The sequence below is a fragment of the Struthio camelus genome, chromosome 5 (genome assembly GCF_040807025.1).
Source record: "Struthio camelus isolate bStrCam1 chromosome 5, bStrCam1.hap1, whole genome shotgun sequence".
Lineage (NCBI taxonomy): Eukaryota > Metazoa > Chordata > Aves > Struthioniformes > Struthionidae > Struthio > Struthio camelus.
In genome coordinates, this window is record NC_090946.1 from 55,169,120 (window position 1) to 55,188,406 (window position 19,287).

A 19,287-nucleotide genomic window follows, 5' to 3' on the forward strand; every position below is an offset into this window, starting at 1 on the left:
ACATGTACATGTATCTCAAGTGTTTATGCAAAGACATCTTCATAACAACTCAAGTGTCCAACACAAGATTTTCTTAAGGGTTATTGTAAGTTTAGAAAATATTGCAGTTCTTTTTAATTTTAAGGTAGTTTTTCTATTGATAGCTTGTCCTCATACCATAGATTGATTTCTATGTTAAAAGTCCATGGTACACACTCAGCCAGTAAAAATTATACATGACCGTGGAATCTAACTTCCGCAAAATTTATGTTTTATTCGTTATTTATCCGAGATAGAGACCGACATAGTTTGACTACAAGCCTCATATGTTTCCACAGCATAGTAAAAGAAGTCAGGAAACAACAATTCTAACCTCTGAAAGGAACAATCTGAAATAGTGCTGTGGCAGTGCACTCTCATTACATTTTTCCCTTTGAAAAGCATGACCCCAAAATTCTCTAATTATGGTCAGCTCTCAAACCTGCAGAAACTGGTTCTGCCAGTCATAGGACTGAACCTCAACTTACCCATGGCCTGCATTTCTTCTTTTTGTCTCTGGAATCTTGTCTTTTCCTTTGCTCCTTTACTTCTGTTTCCTTGGATATTTTGTTTAGCAGTAATCTTGTCCTCCTGATAGGGAAGTGGGTGGGTGGGGTGGGGGGAAATGGAGAGAAAGACTATAGTAGGTACAGTGAGATGACCTGCAACAGATATTCCCAATTTTTCAACAATTCTCTAAAACAAGAATAAAAAGAAGCTATAACCATTTCTCACAAATATAGTATCTACTCAAAGATTCTAATAGTGGAAAAAAATATTTTTTCTTACAGCTTTCTTTCTGAATAAGAACATTTAGAGCATTAAGCTGTACAAAAAAAGGCAAGTTACTTAATTGAATCTGAAAGTATGAAAGTAAATTTTTTAGATTATTTATTAACCATCCTGGAAGGGATAAGTACTATATATACACCTTCAAACCACACTGAAAAGCCAACTTCTTGGGGGGATCACAGAAACAAGAAAGATAAAAATAAGAAGATAAATACCAAGTTTGATCTCTCTTTCCCTTGAAACATAAACCAATCTTTTTTTTTTTTCCTAGCAATTATGTAGTATTTCCCAATTCACACTTAAGGGGTGGGAGGAAAAGCACAGTTTCAACCTCGCATTCCAACTCTTCTAAGTTCTTCCATATTCTCTGTGATCTCAGAAGACTACACTTACACGTCTTCATCAGAAATCAAAAATTTCTTCATTACTTACCTGACTAACGGATGCCCTCTTTGGAGGTCTCCCTCGCCGTCTGCTAGCAGGACTGAAGATAAACGTGGGTGGGTCATCAGGAAAGAAGTAGGAAAAATTTTGTTCTGCTAGATTGTATTTTGCAATTGATGTTGCCTTAATACGAAAGATGAAAACAGATATTTATTGCGAAATTTTTACCTCTTCATAGATACAAACATATTAATGAATCAAGAATTCAGAAAGACAATACAAGTTATTAAACTCACAATTGGTTAGCTTAGGGAAAAGAAAAAAATAAGAGATTCCAAAACAGTATAAACGTAGAGTTAATCCAGCAAGAGGATAATAATGTAAGCAGCACATGTTTGAGAAAAGAACTTGGCCTGATTTGGTAAAATTGTGTTTATTTAGATACCTTTTAGCAAACACAGCTGGACACAGACTTTCCAACAAGTTACTGGAATGTGCTAAGGATGACTTTTGACAGGGAAAGCAATTTACTGGAGAAATCCACAATTCTCTACCATTTAAGCAGTTTTGGAGGAGGGGAAAAATTTATGATTTTTCTCGTTCTGGGTTGCCAGATTCATTTCAAGTCAGCCTCCTCAAACCGGTGGCTTTGGGAAGCCTGCCCTTATCAATTGATATTGATGAGGATACAAAGGAGACACTCCAAGGAGGACACGTCCATGTAATTGCTGAAACGCAAGGCACTCAATGGAACAAGGAGACACCCCCCAAAAAAAAAAAATCCCAAAGAAACAGATGACAAATGTATACTCATACAGAATGTCACAATTTTCCTGAGGCAGCAGAAAGTGATGCAAAATTGACAGATCACCAGATCCAGCACACTATGTCCCACTTCCTCTGCATCAAGGAAGGACAGCATCCTAAGTAGTCCAATGTGCCCTCTAACTCCCTTTCAACTTGGTTTTCTCCTATTTCCATTCCTCTAAAAGAGACAGGCTCTAATGTTACAAATCCATTCAAAAAGTTTGTTGCCTTATTATTTTTCACAAATTTCAGAGGCAAGATTCCCACTGATGCTCTCATCTCTTAGCACTTTCCTGTATAGAATGAAGTTACACAAGAATACGAGGAGGATTCCTCCTAACGCACACACAAAATGCAGCATGTAGTAAACACTACTTTTTAAAAACAAGAATCTAAGAAGAATTTCAGGGTCAAGGCTGCAACACGCAGCAGAGAGACTGCAGGATCTCTTGTGGCAAAGGCGGCATGACAGAGGAAACTCCTTTTTATTTTGGAAGTGTGGGGAGAGCTGCTCCATTTCTTGAACAGCACAAGAAAACAGAACTTAAGAGCTGTCCTGCACAAACTAGGCTGTGAACTCTAGTCTGAACTTCGTACAAAATATCACAATATATCTTACATAAGACCACAAAAATATGCATCATAACATCTTCAATATCTCAGGCCTCACCCAAAGCTCACTCCCGATACCTGGGCTCCTCTGTATTTCTGTCTCACTGAAGAACTGGAGATGTAATTAAATCCACAATAAAGTACTTTTCCAGCTAAAAGTATTACTATAGAATAACATTAGCTTACTATACCACAGCTGAAACAGTTAATTTTATGTAACCTAGAAATTCTAGCTGCATACCTTGGAGAATGAAACCACCTCATGTGCTAGACTCCTTAAAAAAAAATAGATCACGCTTTAATAAATAATATTTTTGTAGATGAAGGCTCCTACTTTAATTTTGGGGACGTTTCTAAACCAGTAGCTAATGGAAGACTTAAGAGACTTAAATTCTATATTCTAGAATTTAAGGAGAAAAACCATCTTGTTTAAAAGATGACAAAAAACTGGTTTTGCAGAAAAAATTACAATATTCATCTCTATTATGGATAGGTCAAATGCTAATTCCTATAGAATACTAACACAAAGTTAAAGATTAGGTACTTCAGAAAGATATTTAGAGTAACGGGTTGAAAAGCACAAAAAAAACAAAAACCATTTTGAGTAATGTCAATATGCTATCCCACATACTATTTACCTTAGTTTTAATGACTCCATCATGTGGTTCACAGTGTTGTTTCAGGAAAAGTTTAAGTCTGTCACGAGAAAAGAGATGTTTCCTCCGGCTGTATTAGGAGAGAAAGACAGCATTATCAACTAACTGACTTTAACTATTGTTTAAATACAGCAGACAATATGTGAAACAACACATGTGACAGATCATACGATTTCAAGCTTTTTGCCATTTTCTTAATTCTAAATTACACCCTTACTATTGTAACTAATAACTGTTCTCAGCAATACCAATTACATTTCCTTATAAACAAAACAAAACAAAAAAAACCCAAGTAATGCTTAAATAATTGCTTTACGAATCAGTAATTTTTGTTTTGAACATCACGGTATATCCTCTTCTATATATATACGCATGCACACACACAAATCTACACAGCCTATTCATCCTTTCTAGATCCTTGAAACATTCATTTCTATCACAGCGGCATTTAAAGTCTACAAATAAGACAAGTCCCATTGTTCTAGAACAGGGTGAAAATAAATAGATCAACAACAAAAAAAAAATGGTGGGAAAACAGCATTCAGTTTCACAGACGGGGAGGTGAAGTATACAAGTCTCAAGCTAACAAGTGTAAGAGGCGATTCACGAACTGCTTGGCCAGACTGTAGACCCCCTTGCCACAGGACAGTGTGCATCTAAACGCTTCCTAGCTTTTCCAGGCAATCTCGCACTACTTCACAGAAAAAAGAATACCAATTCAGGATTACTGCATTTACAGAAACCACATCTGCCTGGAAGTATTTGCGTACCTTAAATTTAAATATGAGCTTAAATGCACTGGAAAATAGCGATGATTTGCTGAATCAGGACCAAAGATATCAAGTAACTCGCCTACTACACAGAAGTAATTTATTTAAAAAAAAAAAAAAAAATCAGTTTCAAAGACTCATGCTGGAACTAAGTGACTTGAAATCAGTGAAGTTTTTTCCAAAATATCCAGATTATACAATTTTGATGAACAATGTACTCTTTAAAAAAAAAAAAAAGTGTTTTTCACTAAATTCATCAAGATAAAAATTGTGTTATTTAAGAAATAAGAATCTTTGCAGCTATTTTAAAGCAACTAAGCAGTCTGATTGCCAATGGCTGCTCTAGCATTTCAAACCAGTATGACTACTGCACAGAAAGAGAGCTCACAATGCATTGGCACAGTGCCTAAACATTATAGAATAGGATTCTCAAACTTTTTTTTCACCTTCATCAGCCACAGCAGTAGGGAGAGGCACTAGTAGCAATAGCTGGGCCCATCTGTGCGCCAGTGAAAGCATACAGATTTGAAAGGAGTTAGTATAGGGACTAATACTTGTAAAGCCAGGAATCTCTGCTACAGAAAGCTTGTAAAATGCAAAGACAGTATTTTGTTCCAGTGTTTCTAGTAGTTCTAACATCTTCTTTCAGAATGTTAATTTGCATCAAAAATATCCTTGCAGTGACTTATACAACTCTCACAGTTGTCATGAAGTACAATTTTAACTTTCATACACTAATTTTTACCTTAGCTGAGATGCTTTAACAATAACAGATTCATATAGTTCTTTTTTAATAGGTTGGACTTTGTATTTGAACAAAGAGGGATCAATTATGGCTTTCTTCTTCCTAAAAACAAAACAAAAAGTTAACTACACAATCACAGAATATCAATCTTAATCATATACATAAAAAAATCTCAAACATTTACTTATTTTTATACATAAAACACATGAACACACACACACAGAGTAGACCTCTTGAAAATACCTGATCATATGTAATAGTCTGTAACTTCCATTAGTACCAAACAGGACCTATTCATTTCTTCCAACTTGCTAGCTTAAAACATGCATCAAAGCCAGTATAATTGCAAAGCATAGGAAAAAGGATGGAGGGAGTGTATGCTGACTGGGGGGGGGGGGGGGACAGAAGGGGAGGGGGTGGTAGGCAGAAGAAAAGGGAAGGAAGAACACACAGAAAGATGGGTGATGCTACATCTCTATCCCTTAGAAAATCATCTCCTTAACACCCTCAGTAGCGGTGATGGGAACAGGAAGGCAGGAAAAGGGAGAATGGTAAGGTGAAGGAGTCCAAAGGACAGAGTTAAAAAAAAAATAAGCAGCAATAGAGGCAGAGATCATATTTTAAAAAGAAAAAGAAGGGGGGGAAAAAAGTGGAAGTACCAATTTAGAACAAACACCTTCACCAACAACGTTCAGGTGGTGGTAGGCAGAACAACAGGAACTGTAAAACAACATATCTGCACTTTGGAACAAACAATTATCAAGTCACAGCTTTTGTCAGAGCGTACTTCCCCTTTACAGCTATCAGTTGCAGAGAACAAGGTTTCTTCCCTATGGAAAATATTTCTTCAGTTTTAATATAGAAGTTACTGTTTTCTTACACCTCTTCTTGGGAGAGCTACCAAAACAAATTCACACACTTCAAAAAGTTAGAGAGAAGGGTTTTGCTATAGACAAATATACTTTATATAGTGTTGTATCTCTTTAGGGACAGACTTCACCAAGACGGTTAAATTACTGAGATTTTCTTTAAATAATGTTACGTTTACTACTAAACTACAGAGCTTCTCCTAAGGCGGAACCTCATACCCAAAGCTCTTACTGCTGGGTCAGGAAGAATTCTGTGAGGATATTGCATCAGTATGGGAAAGGGAGCAAGTCATGTCGACGAGCTAGGAGATTCATGGCTATTTTTTTAATTGGCATTGCCAGTCCTTCTGGCATTTATGAAACACTTGAGGCCGCGTTCCGTGACAAAACAAAATAAATCCATCTGCCACTCGCTGTTCTTTATTCCTATGAAAAACGCACCCACAAAACATTGCGACTGTACTTTGCAAGGTTCTTGAATATGAAAATTGTACCAATTCTTATTCGTTCACTAAACTCTGTGGAATAAAAGCTAAAGAGATACAACATTCAGATGGCTGAAAATACATAAACTTACACAAATGAAGTGTAAAATAAACCACTTATCCACATTTAGTCCCATTTCAGATAAGGGAAAAAAATGCAAATCTCCAAAGAAAAATAGTCTCAACGACTAAATGATCTATATGGTCAAAAAAAATGAAGGGAGAGAAAAGACAGACAGACTTGGAAACAGTAACATATTTATTGGACCTATAGCACTATGATATAGATACACAACCTGCCCTACTTGCATGTTACTATCCAAGTTGAAGTTCCAAGTTAAGTTCAAGTTGGTCTGAGCGACTCAAGAAAAATAATTTTTTCAAAAATGGCTAATCATAATAGCAAAACAACCCAGAGACAAACTGTAGAGACTAAGTAATTCAGTATACGCAATTTGGCAAGATTTTAACATTCCTGCCATTTAAAATTTGTTAAAATAGTCTAGCCACCACTACATACAACACTTGTATTTTCTATGTTTAAAAAAAAATTATTTATGAAGACTTCACTGAAAGCCTGACTAAACTTATCATAACTAGAAGACCTTTGTATTTTAGTCATGCTGTGACATGGTCTTCCATGATCTTTTGTAGTCTCAGGAAAGGAAAGCAAAGGTAACGAACACTGTTGCAAGAAGATTTCCTAGATAGTAACAAACACAAACTTGTTTCCTCACCATACATCCCTGCACTCCCAGGCCTTTAGCCAAACAGACTAAAGAAGGACTCAAACATCAAAACTTTATCATATATAATGTCCAGACACAAAGTAAGAGATGTTAAACTAAGAGTGCTAATGTTATACCAGAAGCACATTAACTTATTTATACACATTAAATAGATTGCCAGTTCCAATACTGTCTGCAGCTGAAAGCAGGACCCAAAGAATAATCAAATGGTTAATAACTCTTATACCATTAACCTTTACTTTCCGGTTTGAGTAAGCTCTTCTCTCATCTTTTGTGGATCGCATGTAACAGCCCCAACCTAACTCCCCAAAATACTGTTTTTCCTGCTTAGTTTCTGAGTTTCCAATTATTATCTTAAGAAGCTAACACATTCCTGAAGTCTTCCTCTGTAAATCTTAAAGTCTAAATTTTGCTTAGTGCACAAGAGGAAGAAAAATTCATTCAGTACACTTTAGAAGGCTTAAAAATGATATAGATTATTTAAATGCTTTGGCATACAAGTCACAGTATTAACATTTGCTTTTATAAAGCATTATACAAAACACACAAGAGCCAAAGGCATTATTAGACCCATTTTACAGCAGAGAACCGCTACAAAAAGTGTTCACATGACAGCTCAAGCAGAGCACAGAAAAAGAAAGTCACCAGATGCGAGACTAGCTGAACGACAATACAGCAGCTATTTTTCCAGTATAAAGTCTGACAGATCATACTGCAGCTTTATGGACTATATAAAGGCTTGCTGGGATGATGAATTTTGTTCATCAGAATTTCAAACCCATCTCTCCATGCTTCTCAGTAAAGTCACTGAGCTCACCGATTTGCACAGATCTGAATTAAAGAGGAAACAATACAGAATGCTTTTGAACTTAGTAGGCAAAAACTGGAACTGCCTCATCCCTATTATACTAATTCCTATTCGCACCCAAGGAAACATGCCCAGTACCTGGTAGAGTCACCACCGCCCCCTGAACCACTGACAAAACATAAATCTCATCAGCCTTCCAATTACTTTGACATGGTGACCCCCATGAACCGGTAAAAAGTTTCACTATGTTATGTTCAGACAGCATAGCCTTATAGTGGCTTACCAAGAAACTTCTGAGACCAGAGTAACTTCAAAGTCACCTTGTCCAGGACAGGACTGTCCTGATTATCTGGGCTGAGTCGTGATGGAGCTAACTATACCTTGCAGTATCAATGGGACTTGACAAATTGCACAGAAATTCTGAGGTTTACAGGATCAGGAATGCACCTAAAATGAATTTTGTCCTCCTTTGGAAAAGGGGCAGCCATTTTTCTTCTCTTTGACAAAATCTGCGTTTAGGAAGGGGAATGCTCACCTGAAGAACGTTAGCTGAATAATACAATCATTTACCTCAACCAGCCTTATGCAGAGGTAACCCGTCAATATATTGATCCTGACAGAAAAGCTGGCCTCTAGATAGCTTTGAAGGTTGCTGTTGACAAGCAGAGTCACGCTAGTCTATACCAAACAATTGCAACTGCCCGTTTGGAACTCTATAAATATTTCATACAATCTGACTAGACCTGCAACATGGAAAAAGAACAACTTGAAAATCAGTAATGGTTTATTAGTTACACTGCTCTAGGGACAACACAACAGCAGTTAGCAACAAAATTCTGACTTTGAACCATTTGATGAAGATTTTAAGCTACACTAGATCCACTATATCAGTCACCCCTTATAATACAATGGTGATAAGTCTTAGTCCGCTTTATTATTAGATTCAGGGCCTGGAGGGATGAAAGGGGAGAAGAGAAAGGAAAGAAAAGAAGGAAATAAATGAATTAAAGGTAACAAGAATTGTGTTGTCGAAGACCCTGTACCACTCTAATGACAAGCTACTACTGTACCTTTTCACATACCTCTATAAAAATGGTTCGTGTTTTTACACAGAGATGGTGAAAAATCTGGAGAGTAAGATCCACTTTCCAACAATGCCATTTCACTGGCATTATTTTCCAAACCTACCGTTTACCTCTGCTCGTGCCCCCAAATTTGCAGAAATGATTAAGCATTCCCAAAAATAAAGATGATACAATCCTTTAAGATTGAATAAGCACCTAAACTTACTATCAGGAACTAGTCTGACAAGCCAAGAAGAGATTTTTCTTCTAATACTTCTGATGTGGTCCATGGTTCACATTACTTGTAGTCCTGACAGAAGGCATGCTTCTTATGAACTAAGCTGCAGCTAACAATGTATACGTTTGGCAGCACAAGCTTCCCAGAATCCCCAGTCTGCTGCTGAGCGATAAAGCAAATGCAAAGTTTGACCTTACCACTAACACTGCTGGTGACAAGAATGTGGCACTTCAACGTATGACCACCACTGAGGTCTGTGCTGAGAGCTCCCAGTGAAGACAGTTACTCTAAGGTCCAGAAGATCCTAGAGGATCCTAGGGCATAGTATCAACAGTTTAAGACCTAAGACTGCTTTTCGCTTTGTAACTCAGGCCTTATGAGGTGGCCTCCTTTTCTGAGGGAGTGCAAGAGAGTGTGAGCGTTGTTGCCTCTTTCTCCATGTATACCTAAAGGTTTGGTTTTACTGCAGAACACCATAGGAGAGGTCAGTACTTTCACAGAATACTTGGCTATTTTTGCCCCAAGCAAACAAGAGTAGGGTCAGAGAAAGGTTGGGATCTCTAATGACATCTATTTTCAGTTAAGATTCTCTAGCCTTATAGATTCTTTAGGAAAAATATTTGCAGATGGCTCATCAATCTGTGCTATGTGCTTCCCTCCCCCACTCTCATAAACACATGAAGCATCTGCTGCACCATTGTGTAAAGGCACTGCAGCTTTGCATGGAGGGCAGTTCCTAAAACCTGGGGATTTGTGTGCAGACAGAGGTAGGACTCTGGGTCTGAGCATATCAGCTCGACACTGCTTCCAAGACTAATGAGATCCACATTCTCCACATCCAAGATTCTCCACATCCAGCAAAATTCACTCCCTAAAGAATTAGAACTACAAAATCATGTCATTTAGTTCAGCAGAGCTTCTTGTTACATGAGTAAGGGTATAAAGAATGTTAGATGCTAATATGCAAAAATTAACTGCAATGCTCTACATTCAGTTTATGTTTTATACTTTTGAAGTTTGAATATACCCAAAAAATTAATTACTGTACTACACTCCTGCATTTCTTAGAAAAAAAGACTTAACTCAAGACTTTTCGCTGACATTTTAAAACCGTAAGAGGTTTGCAATTTATGTTTGTAGCATAGATGCTTATTAGGTACACCTCAGAAAAGCGCTTCAAAAGTTTACTCATATATTCTCACAAGATTTCTCTTTCTAAGCAAAACAAACTATTTTTCCTCTCTTTTCTGCACTGCCAGAATAAGTAATCATCTTACTACCAGCTCTGCACATATGGAAGCAATGGCTATATAAAGGGATCAATCTTCCAGTGTGCATGCTTGTATTAATTCCAAGAATAACATCTTTCAGATGCCATGCCTTGTAGAACACAGAAAATATTTTCTCAGACATGTAGGACTGCTTCACAAACAACTTGGGCACGACCTTAAAACGACAATAGAGAACTTTAAAACTTTTATCCCACTATTTCCTTAGCCATATGAGGAGCTCCTCCCTACTTGTTCAAGGCATATCAGGACATGGAAGTCCTCATGCAGCTATCTATGACAGACTGCTGCATTCATGTGACAACTCGAAGTCAATGACAGTTTGCGTACAGCCTGTTGTCAGCCTCTGTGTTGCCAGCTACAAGCCTGGGGCCCACTTCAAGCATTTTTTTTTTTTTTTCATTGACACAGTACCTATGAAGCACAGAAATCCGTCTTCTCGTTATGTTCCTGGGATGAGATGCCTATATAAACTCAACTACTGGTCAGTAGAGGGATACTGCAATTAAACACCAGAGTTACAGACAAGCTCTTATCCACCATCATTAAGCTACAGTAGCATATACTCAGGTCTTTAAGGCAACTTAAGACAACTCTTTAAGACACACAGTGCACTTAAAGTCATAATCAAATTCATGAACTGCAAGGGTACATATATGCATGCACGCAACAATGAAGAAAGCTTTGTAAATGTTTATATATTGGATACCAACACAGTAAGTCTCTGGGGAGACTTTTGTCCTAAACAGGACATGAAAAATGAAACCTGTCACACCCCCTCTAGAGAGTCCCTATAAGACCATGTTCTCTTATTATACGACCATCTCAATTCTGAGCTTTACAATGGACGTGCGTATAGGTGAAGTCGTGCATCGTGCTAAGTAGTAGTAGACTGCGGAAACGCAGATAGTAACTGCATTTTCCAGGACACAGCAGCATGAGTTTTGTAGCACAGAGAGGACTAGTGACAGACACACATGGCTTTCCACCATCCTTCACCAGAGACATTGCCATTCCAAACAGATTAATAATGATTATGTTGTAGGTACCCCATTTCTTATAATGCACAGTTCTTTGGTTGACTATACATAGCATAAACAGACATAGCAGCATAAGGCACCTGTGAACGTTCAGTTTGTCACTCTCAGCTGGCTGACTGCTCAAAGGCTATACCCCACTACAAGTCAAGTAATCTGTCTAAATCAGACCCTGCCGCATCTGCTTTAGACTCATTTTCCCCCAACTCAAATGCTTTATACTGTAAAAGTATCATTTACCCATTTTGTGCAGAACTATTGTGCGTTTCTGAATCATCACTATCACTGATGACAATCGTGTCTCCATCAGCACTGCTGACGTGGCCGTTAGCCATTCCGTTGTGATGGGCTGGAGCAATGACTTCCAAAACCTTACATTGCAACCTGAAAAAAACCACAGACATTTATTACCATTAAAGTCTTTCACTAATGCAAAAAGTCTAAGGTTGTAGCAGATGTTACTTTAAGAATACATGAATAACTGAACATTATGCTAGCTACTGAATAAATAGACATAAAAGAGCTTTTCACTGAAATACTGGATAAAATACTCGTTTCGTGAGTGCGTTAATCGGCACGTAAGAAATTATTAAATTCATCTGCTTAAATACAACAATCAGTTTCACTGGTCAAGACAACAAATTTGACGTCATTGGTAGAATAAGTTTTGGTGGTAAGTTTACTTAGGTGAGAACTTTCAAAATTTTTTTTAAAGTTAACTTTATTTGCTACTTTAAAATTGGAAATCAAGCAAATCATTTACATTTATTTTGATAGCAATCTAAAAAGAGTAAAAGATTTTCTTATCCCTAAATATTTTCACTTGTAAGAGACCATCATCTACTACTGTCAATGACCTAAATAAACAAGGCTGAAATGATTATTATGCATCTAATCTTAATAATGGCCCATTTATCTCCTGACACATATTAAGGCTCCATCTGGCATGCACACAACTGACAAAACAAGTCTACCCCCTTGCCATCCTGAATGCTAGTTATAAAAAGCAGAATTAAAAAGTATAATTAATTGACACTTAATGCTGGATAATTTGTCATAGCTGATTCTTAACCACTAACTTTCGCCCTTTCCTGGAACACAATGGTGGGCAGTTTTTAGTTTAATCTCCTAAAACCTCATCTACTTCATGAAAATTAACTATTGCAGACACTGGATGCAGTCAAGTACTGTTACTAAAAGCTCAAAGGGCACAGGGAGGGGAGGAAAAAAAAGAATCACCGATAGTTCTCCTCCTCTGGGCACCACGCGCTATCATTTGAAATGAACAAAACAGAATACATGAAGTACAGGCCTTGAATTAGCCTGGCATCATGCCTAAAGCTAAGAAAGTCAAATTCTAAGTGTTTTTCTATCTAAACTGAACTAAACACGGGCAACGTGAAACTGGATGTTGAAATATTTCTTATAGATGCTTCTTTATGAAAGCAAGCATCACTATCCAAAAAAACTGTATGCACAGGGAAAGGGAGGGAGCGCAGCAGAGCAAAAAAAAAAAAGTTGAAAACATTGAGTTGTCCTAGGTTATGTTCACTAGCAAGCTTAGCTGAGACTAAAGCAGTCTTAAATCAGTTAGTAGAAGCAGTAAAGCAGATAGTGCCTGTAGCTGTTCACCCCAAGGCTCTGTCAAGGATGCTCAAACAAGGCATGTTATCAGACAAATTTATTTAATCTCCTTATATATCTAGAGCAAAGATAACAATATGACCAATGCTTATCCATGGGGACACCAGAGTTGTCTTCATACAGAGCCAGCATGAGTCCACTGGACTTACTAACCCCAGGCACACTGCCATTCAAATGCAGCTGCCTCTGACTTCCCAGGTTAGCTGGTTTTACTCTGGAAGACATGTTTTCATTACAAGCAGTACCCAAGTTAATTAGCTGTGCAAGTCTAAATAGACTCTGTGTAAAAAAAAAAAAACAAGAACAACTAAGAGTATCCAAGTGCGTGATGGAGGCAGATCCAAGTGGCTGTGCACAAAGCAAGTCCAAGTTCAATGGGGCTTAAGGTCTGGCCCAGCACCAGACTGGCTAAATCCTGCGAAAACAGTCAGGCATGGCAAATATGCTATCAATACAGTATCCTGTTTTTCAGGATCCAGAACACCATAGTCCCCTTCATAACCATAACGGAGAAATGACTGTACGGCCAAATGTGCATTATCAGGCTTTTTTTTAAAAGCCAAAAAAAGATTACCTGTTTAAAAAAAAAAAACACACAAAAACAAAACCCCCACACACATTTCTTTGTAGAATTATTTTTTTCCAGATAAGATATATTTCTAGAGTTCAATTCAATTTAAAAAATATTTTATTTTCCACGAGAATTCGTTTTAAAAGTACCAATGTTTAAGGCTATTGATGCTTGTCCATTTTCTAAATTGTTCACTTTTAAAGAACACTAGAGGGAGCGCACGCACACTAAATTTGCAATAGTATTAAAATAGCCACATGGAAGCTAAATGACAACTTACCACTACCAATACCATGAAATAGACAAACACATACACACACACACACACAAAATAATCTTCTTCAACAAAACTTGAATACTTAGTCTCTGAGTATTTCAGCAATACTTAATTTACCTGTTTATCCATTTGACAGCCCTGTAATTTACAGGGCTATCACATCTTCTGTAACAGCAGAAATTTTATATCCTATATACTTTACGCAATAAGTAGCAACATATCCAAAACAGCTTTCTTTTTTTTTTAATCATTATTAAACAGGGAAAATGATTCATGGAATACACTATAAAGGAAAGCAAATGACTCTCCATCTTTCATGTCCTCATTCAAATCATTACCAGAAATCTTTGCAGACGGAATCCTTATGTGAAGCATGCATTGCCTGGCTCAATAAAAGCACAATCCAATAAAATTTAAAGGTCAGTGATAGCGAAGAGATTAAAGAAAGTGATGCAACTATTCCTTCTAGAATTAAAGGAAAAACAATCTATGAATGAAGACTTTTCTAAGCCAGGCTACAGTCAAGTCATGGCTATGCTAGTAGCAGCAGAATCCCTAGGTTGAGAGAGAGAAAGACACTCTGCTTCTAGTGAGAATGCAGGTCTCCCTCTTCTCAGTATCTTAAACACTCCTCGAGCTCAAATATTATAAGTCTTATTTTATGTCATAAGGCACATAAAAGAAAAGAGTTGAAAAGTGAAGTAACAAAAGTCCACTAGTTCAAATATTTTCTAAAAAGACAGACAGCTTAGCGATCTTTACAAAGTTTATGTCAAAATTAAACAAATCAGATTGTACATATTTTACTGTAATGCAAGACAGAAAAATCACCAAAATAATATAGTTTTCTTACATTCCCTAGCCCAGTCTCTAAATATTACATCATGATCACCTCTAACTCCAGCTATGCAGAAACACGACAAGCTAGTCTCAAATCCTGCTCCCTGCTATCACAGACAAGCACTTATTATATAAAACCCCTTTCATGAACTGACCAAGCACCATTTTAAGAGTCAATTAAAAACTCCTACAGTAAATTTATTCCAGGACCTCACATTCTTTATAGCAAAAGTGTTTTTCTAACTGCCAGCCTACCTTTCATTACAAAAAGCTTAAACTCACTTGTTGCTTCTGAACACTCTTTAGATCAGTCTTTAGCTGCCTCCTCCAATGTATCTGAAGAGAGTCTTATAAGGGTCACGGGAAAAACAACTGGGGAATGCTCACTCAGTATTTCCCTAAAAATAAGAACTAGAAGCACCTCAATTTAAAAGACAGTTGTCTTAAGCATATATATCTATAAACACAAATCTATATCTAAGTCAGGAAGTACTTTCTTCATACAGCAATAAACATTGTGAGAAAACTTCTTGCCCCACTAAACGTATTCAGAAAACAATCAGATAAATTGAGAATAGATCCAGCATGAATTTTCACATAACAGACCCAGCAAACTCTGGCTCAGGAACTGACAGCTAAAAGCCAAAAGGGTAAACCTGGGAAAGGACTACCCTATACTCACTCTTGCCTCAAGCTCTCTCTAAGCCTCTTTGTGCCACAAGCTGCTATCTAAGACAGGTCCTCTCCCAATGATAGCCTTTACGCTCACAGCCTTATTTTTTGACAAGCTCAGAAATCAAGCTACCTGAGGTCTCTTTAGATAGGCTAAACATGATCACATAAAGGTTCCAAGAGATGCTTGGCCTACATGATTAAATCTTTCAAAGAAAGAGAACAAAAAAATAACATGGGAGCCCAGAAATTGTAAACACAAAGCCAGAGGAGGTATCACTAATGTTTTTGCTTTCTGTTTGGGTTTTTTTGTTTTTTGTTTTTTTTAAATACTAGCACACATCTCCCTATCTCTCGGATCAAAAAAAAAAAAAAAACCCGAAATCTTCTGTTGATTTCCATGAATTTGTGTTAGAGCTGGTACGCTGCTCAGGTAAAAGAACATAACCAACTCTGGCAATCTAGACGTTCTAGAGACGCCAGAGAATACAGTATTCATACATTTCCATGCTGTTAAAAGTAAAATATATGAATATTTATTTAACAAGTTTTTAATTGCAAAACAATATAGGTGTAATACACACTGAAGGGTGCATATCTAAAAAGCTATATAGCATTCTAGAAATATAACACAAACTCTTCTGAGGTGCTTTGCTTTAGATTGTTCTGACTCTTGAGGGGGCCCTTTGGTACCCAGGGAGACCTAACAGGCAAGGGATGCTGGAGATGGTGGCATGGAACATAGTTACTCCCTAAGCTCAACTCCACCAGTCTCTCTGAAAAGGAACAATTCTGGGCTGTAGTTTGAACAGCAGCTTGGACACATCTATCAGAAAGCCTTAAAGGTAGGACTTGTCATTCCCAAAGGGACAGTAAAGAAGTGGCTGGCTGAAAGCAGACAGAAGCTAACAGTACCCGCAATCTCAGAGTGCTGCTCCACGAGAGGCAGAGATGACTCAACAGTCCAATACTGCCAAAAGCAGGAAATCTTCCCTTGTCGTTCCTCCTTTCAAACACATACTCCTAATGCTTACTTTTTGCAGCTCCGGCACTCAACATTATTTAATGAATGCCATTAAATTGAATTAACTGACCTGACAAAAAAAATAAATAAATAACCCAGTAAAAACATCTGGGTAAGTTTCTGTCATACATCATGTCTTAAAAGTAGCTCACTAAAGGGTCTGATGAGAACTCGAACCTGTGCCAGGGGCAAATGCTGGCCACAGGAAGAAGCAGGGGAAGAATGAGAAGCAGTAAGACATCCCTCATTTAGAGGCCCTGAGACACTGTAACTCCTTGGGTAGCTCAGCAACTTCAGCAGCCTATCCTTCTTCAACTGGAAATGGAAAGCTGGACATATCAGCGCTAGAATACTAGGAGAATATGTACCAGGCACCTGACAAGATAGCTGGCCAAAACACAGTGCATATTACAAATTCACCTGAATATGATTCCACGCTGAATATGATTCAGGGAAACCAAAAGCAAAGGGTCTCTAAGTACAACTTACTTTCCAACTTTCTTTTTCACTCAGTTCAGCAACTCAAGGGCATATACGCAATCCATTATTGGTTCAGGGACACACAGGAATTTCCATCTACCTCTGCTGAGGCAGCTAAAGAACACAACCTATTTGAAGAAGAGAAGGAGGTGCATTCCACTATACAACCGGCCAGTAACAGGCACAACAGGATGTCAAGCTGAGGCCTTGACCCTGCAGTTGCAGGCAGTTTTACTTAATCAGAGAAGTTCTTCCTAAGTGCAGAGTAGGCCCTTATGCTGGCCCAAGCCCTCAAGTCACCAGCTCCTCAGAAGAGAGATCCCTTCTTCCTGCGCCCAGACTCAGCGCTCTGCACAACAGCTTTTTGTTCTAGTTGAGGCTAGATGTTACTGCAATATAAATAATAGTCTGACACTCTACTACGTCTCCATTTCAAATCAAAAAGCAAGGAGCACTTGATGGGTGTGGTGAGTAATAAATGTGTCTCCGTATGCTTTACAACAAATGGATTAAAAATCCATCAGAACGCTATTTTCCGAGATGCAGGATTCTGTTCAAAGCAGGGGAAAGGGAAAAAAATTTGCCATCCTTTGAGGCCAATATTTAACATAAAGAAAACAGTGATTAACGAGTCAGAAGCAAGAGGAAACGCACTTTTGAAAACGGACATACAAATGAAAGCAAAACAAGGGTTCCAAATACCAAAATAAAAAATACACATTTTTAACAGTAAGTAAACAGTTAAACCCAGAAAACCCTCAAAAGACACAGTAATTTATAAATATGGACCAAGAAGCTATATCCTCATTAAGTTGTTGTTCCTTTTTAAGATTTTAAGATTAGAATTTTTAAGAAGCGAACGTGAGGTTACGTGCAGTAATTCATATCCTTGTACTAACAGTGCTCATACATTTCAAAGTAATTAGAGAGGCAAGACCTGAAGGAAGAAGTCACATCTTTTACTAAGATAAATGATACAGGTTAACGCACACAGAAAAGCACCGACAAGGGGACAAGCCTGGGGCACATAAGGGCTTCCTAAAATGCAGTATGAGCTTCTGTTTTCGAGTTTTAGCATCTTCATTTGTCAGTCATACAGCAGATAGGATTGTATAGTTCAAGGAAACTAGGGAGACATAAGTTTCTGCTTAGGACAATAAAATCCTTTTCACACAACGGCTGAACTGGCTCTCTCCTGTTGAATTAGAACAGTACTAAGCACTTTGAATACAGTAGCATGAGTGCATGCATCATTCTGACTGCCCAGCCTTTGATTCATAGTATCATATGATTTAAAAACAACAATCAGGAAACACACCAAAATCCATACCTTTCAATTTATACCGTTACACTGGTAGATAGTGTGCACAGAGATGAGAGCTAATAAGGCTGGCAGCAACCTAAAATAGTTATAACAGCTGTTAATAACCTACAAGAAATCAGTTGCAGGTTCTCTCCCAGAGATTATCATCTCATAGCTTCCATTAGTCAAATACATTTATTAGTCAACAAATGCAAATATAAATACACCCCGCAAAGGACTTAAGGGCAGTGAAAAGTGAATCCCTTAGACATGACCTTTCCAGGCCAGAAGTTGAGTGATCCTTAAACAGCAGTGCTTGAAGAATGCAAACTGTATTTGCTCTATGAACAGGTAAGGTGCTCCTTCCAGCACTGTCAGCTGTGCTATATCATAAGCACCATACTAACTTAACTACTGGAACTCCAATTAACCTTTCTAAAATAAAGGAGGAAGCTTCCTTTGTACTTAGGAACTTATCTTTAAGCCTTACGACTACAAAAAACACACTAACTTTCTGATTTTGTAGGCATTAGCTCCAGTGCTTCTGCTTCCAGTCTGTTTTGCAACCTATTTGTCAAAGGGGAAAACAGATTGGTGGACTGGAAAATAATTTAAGTTTACTATAAGTTCTTACAGCCTAAATAAAGGGACACTTTGCCTTTTACTATCTGGTAGTCCGTATCAACTTTTCCTAGTTCTCAGCAGATAACTGAGATTGGCAAGCAAATACCTTGTTGCCAGTCTGAATGGGGAAAAAAAAAAAACGCTATACTCTTTATCTCTTACAACGGTTATTTTCTACCCTCCCAACCCTCTATTAGTCAGGCATAGTAATGGCAAGCAAGATGCTTTCTATGACCCGGGAAAGACTTACAGAGATGAAAACAGTATGCAGATCTTTTAACTGGCCTAAGGTAGTGTTTAACCCACTATCAACTGTTGTAAAGCACTGGGACACAAGCCAAATGAATGATCAATGAAAAAAAAAAGTTTCACTTATAGGCAAGGTTGTTCCATAACTATGTTTCCTACAGCTTGGCAACGGTCGATACCAGATTGCTTAGAGCAGAGATCTTAAAAATACCACATTCTCTTAAAGTATTCTCATATCGCTTGCTCACTGACATCAGGCAAGTATTCTTTTGCAGTGGTG

The 19,287-nt window shown here is 37.8% G+C and overlaps 1 protein-coding gene across 3 annotated transcripts in view; it reads right to left on the reverse strand.

The window, feature by feature from the left end:
* The window catches only part of BAZ1A (bromodomain adjacent to zinc finger domain 1A), a 68,277-nt gene that overhangs the window by 34,872 nt on the left and 14,118 nt on the right, over positions 1–19,287 (reverse strand). For all 3 annotated transcript variants that reach the window (XM_068946435.1, XM_068946436.1, XM_068946437.1), the window contains exons 4-8: positions 11,564–11,707; positions 4,785–4,886; positions 3,252–3,339; positions 1,243–1,377; positions 507–609 (exon numbers count right to left, since the gene is read on the reverse strand). In XM_068946435.1, the coding sequence (XP_068802536.1) occupies positions 507–609; positions 1,243–1,377; positions 3,252–3,339; positions 4,785–4,886; positions 11,564–11,707 (572 nt within the window). The remainder of the gene's footprint in view (positions 1–506; positions 610–1,242; positions 1,378–3,251; positions 3,340–4,784; positions 4,887–11,563; positions 11,708–19,287) is intronic.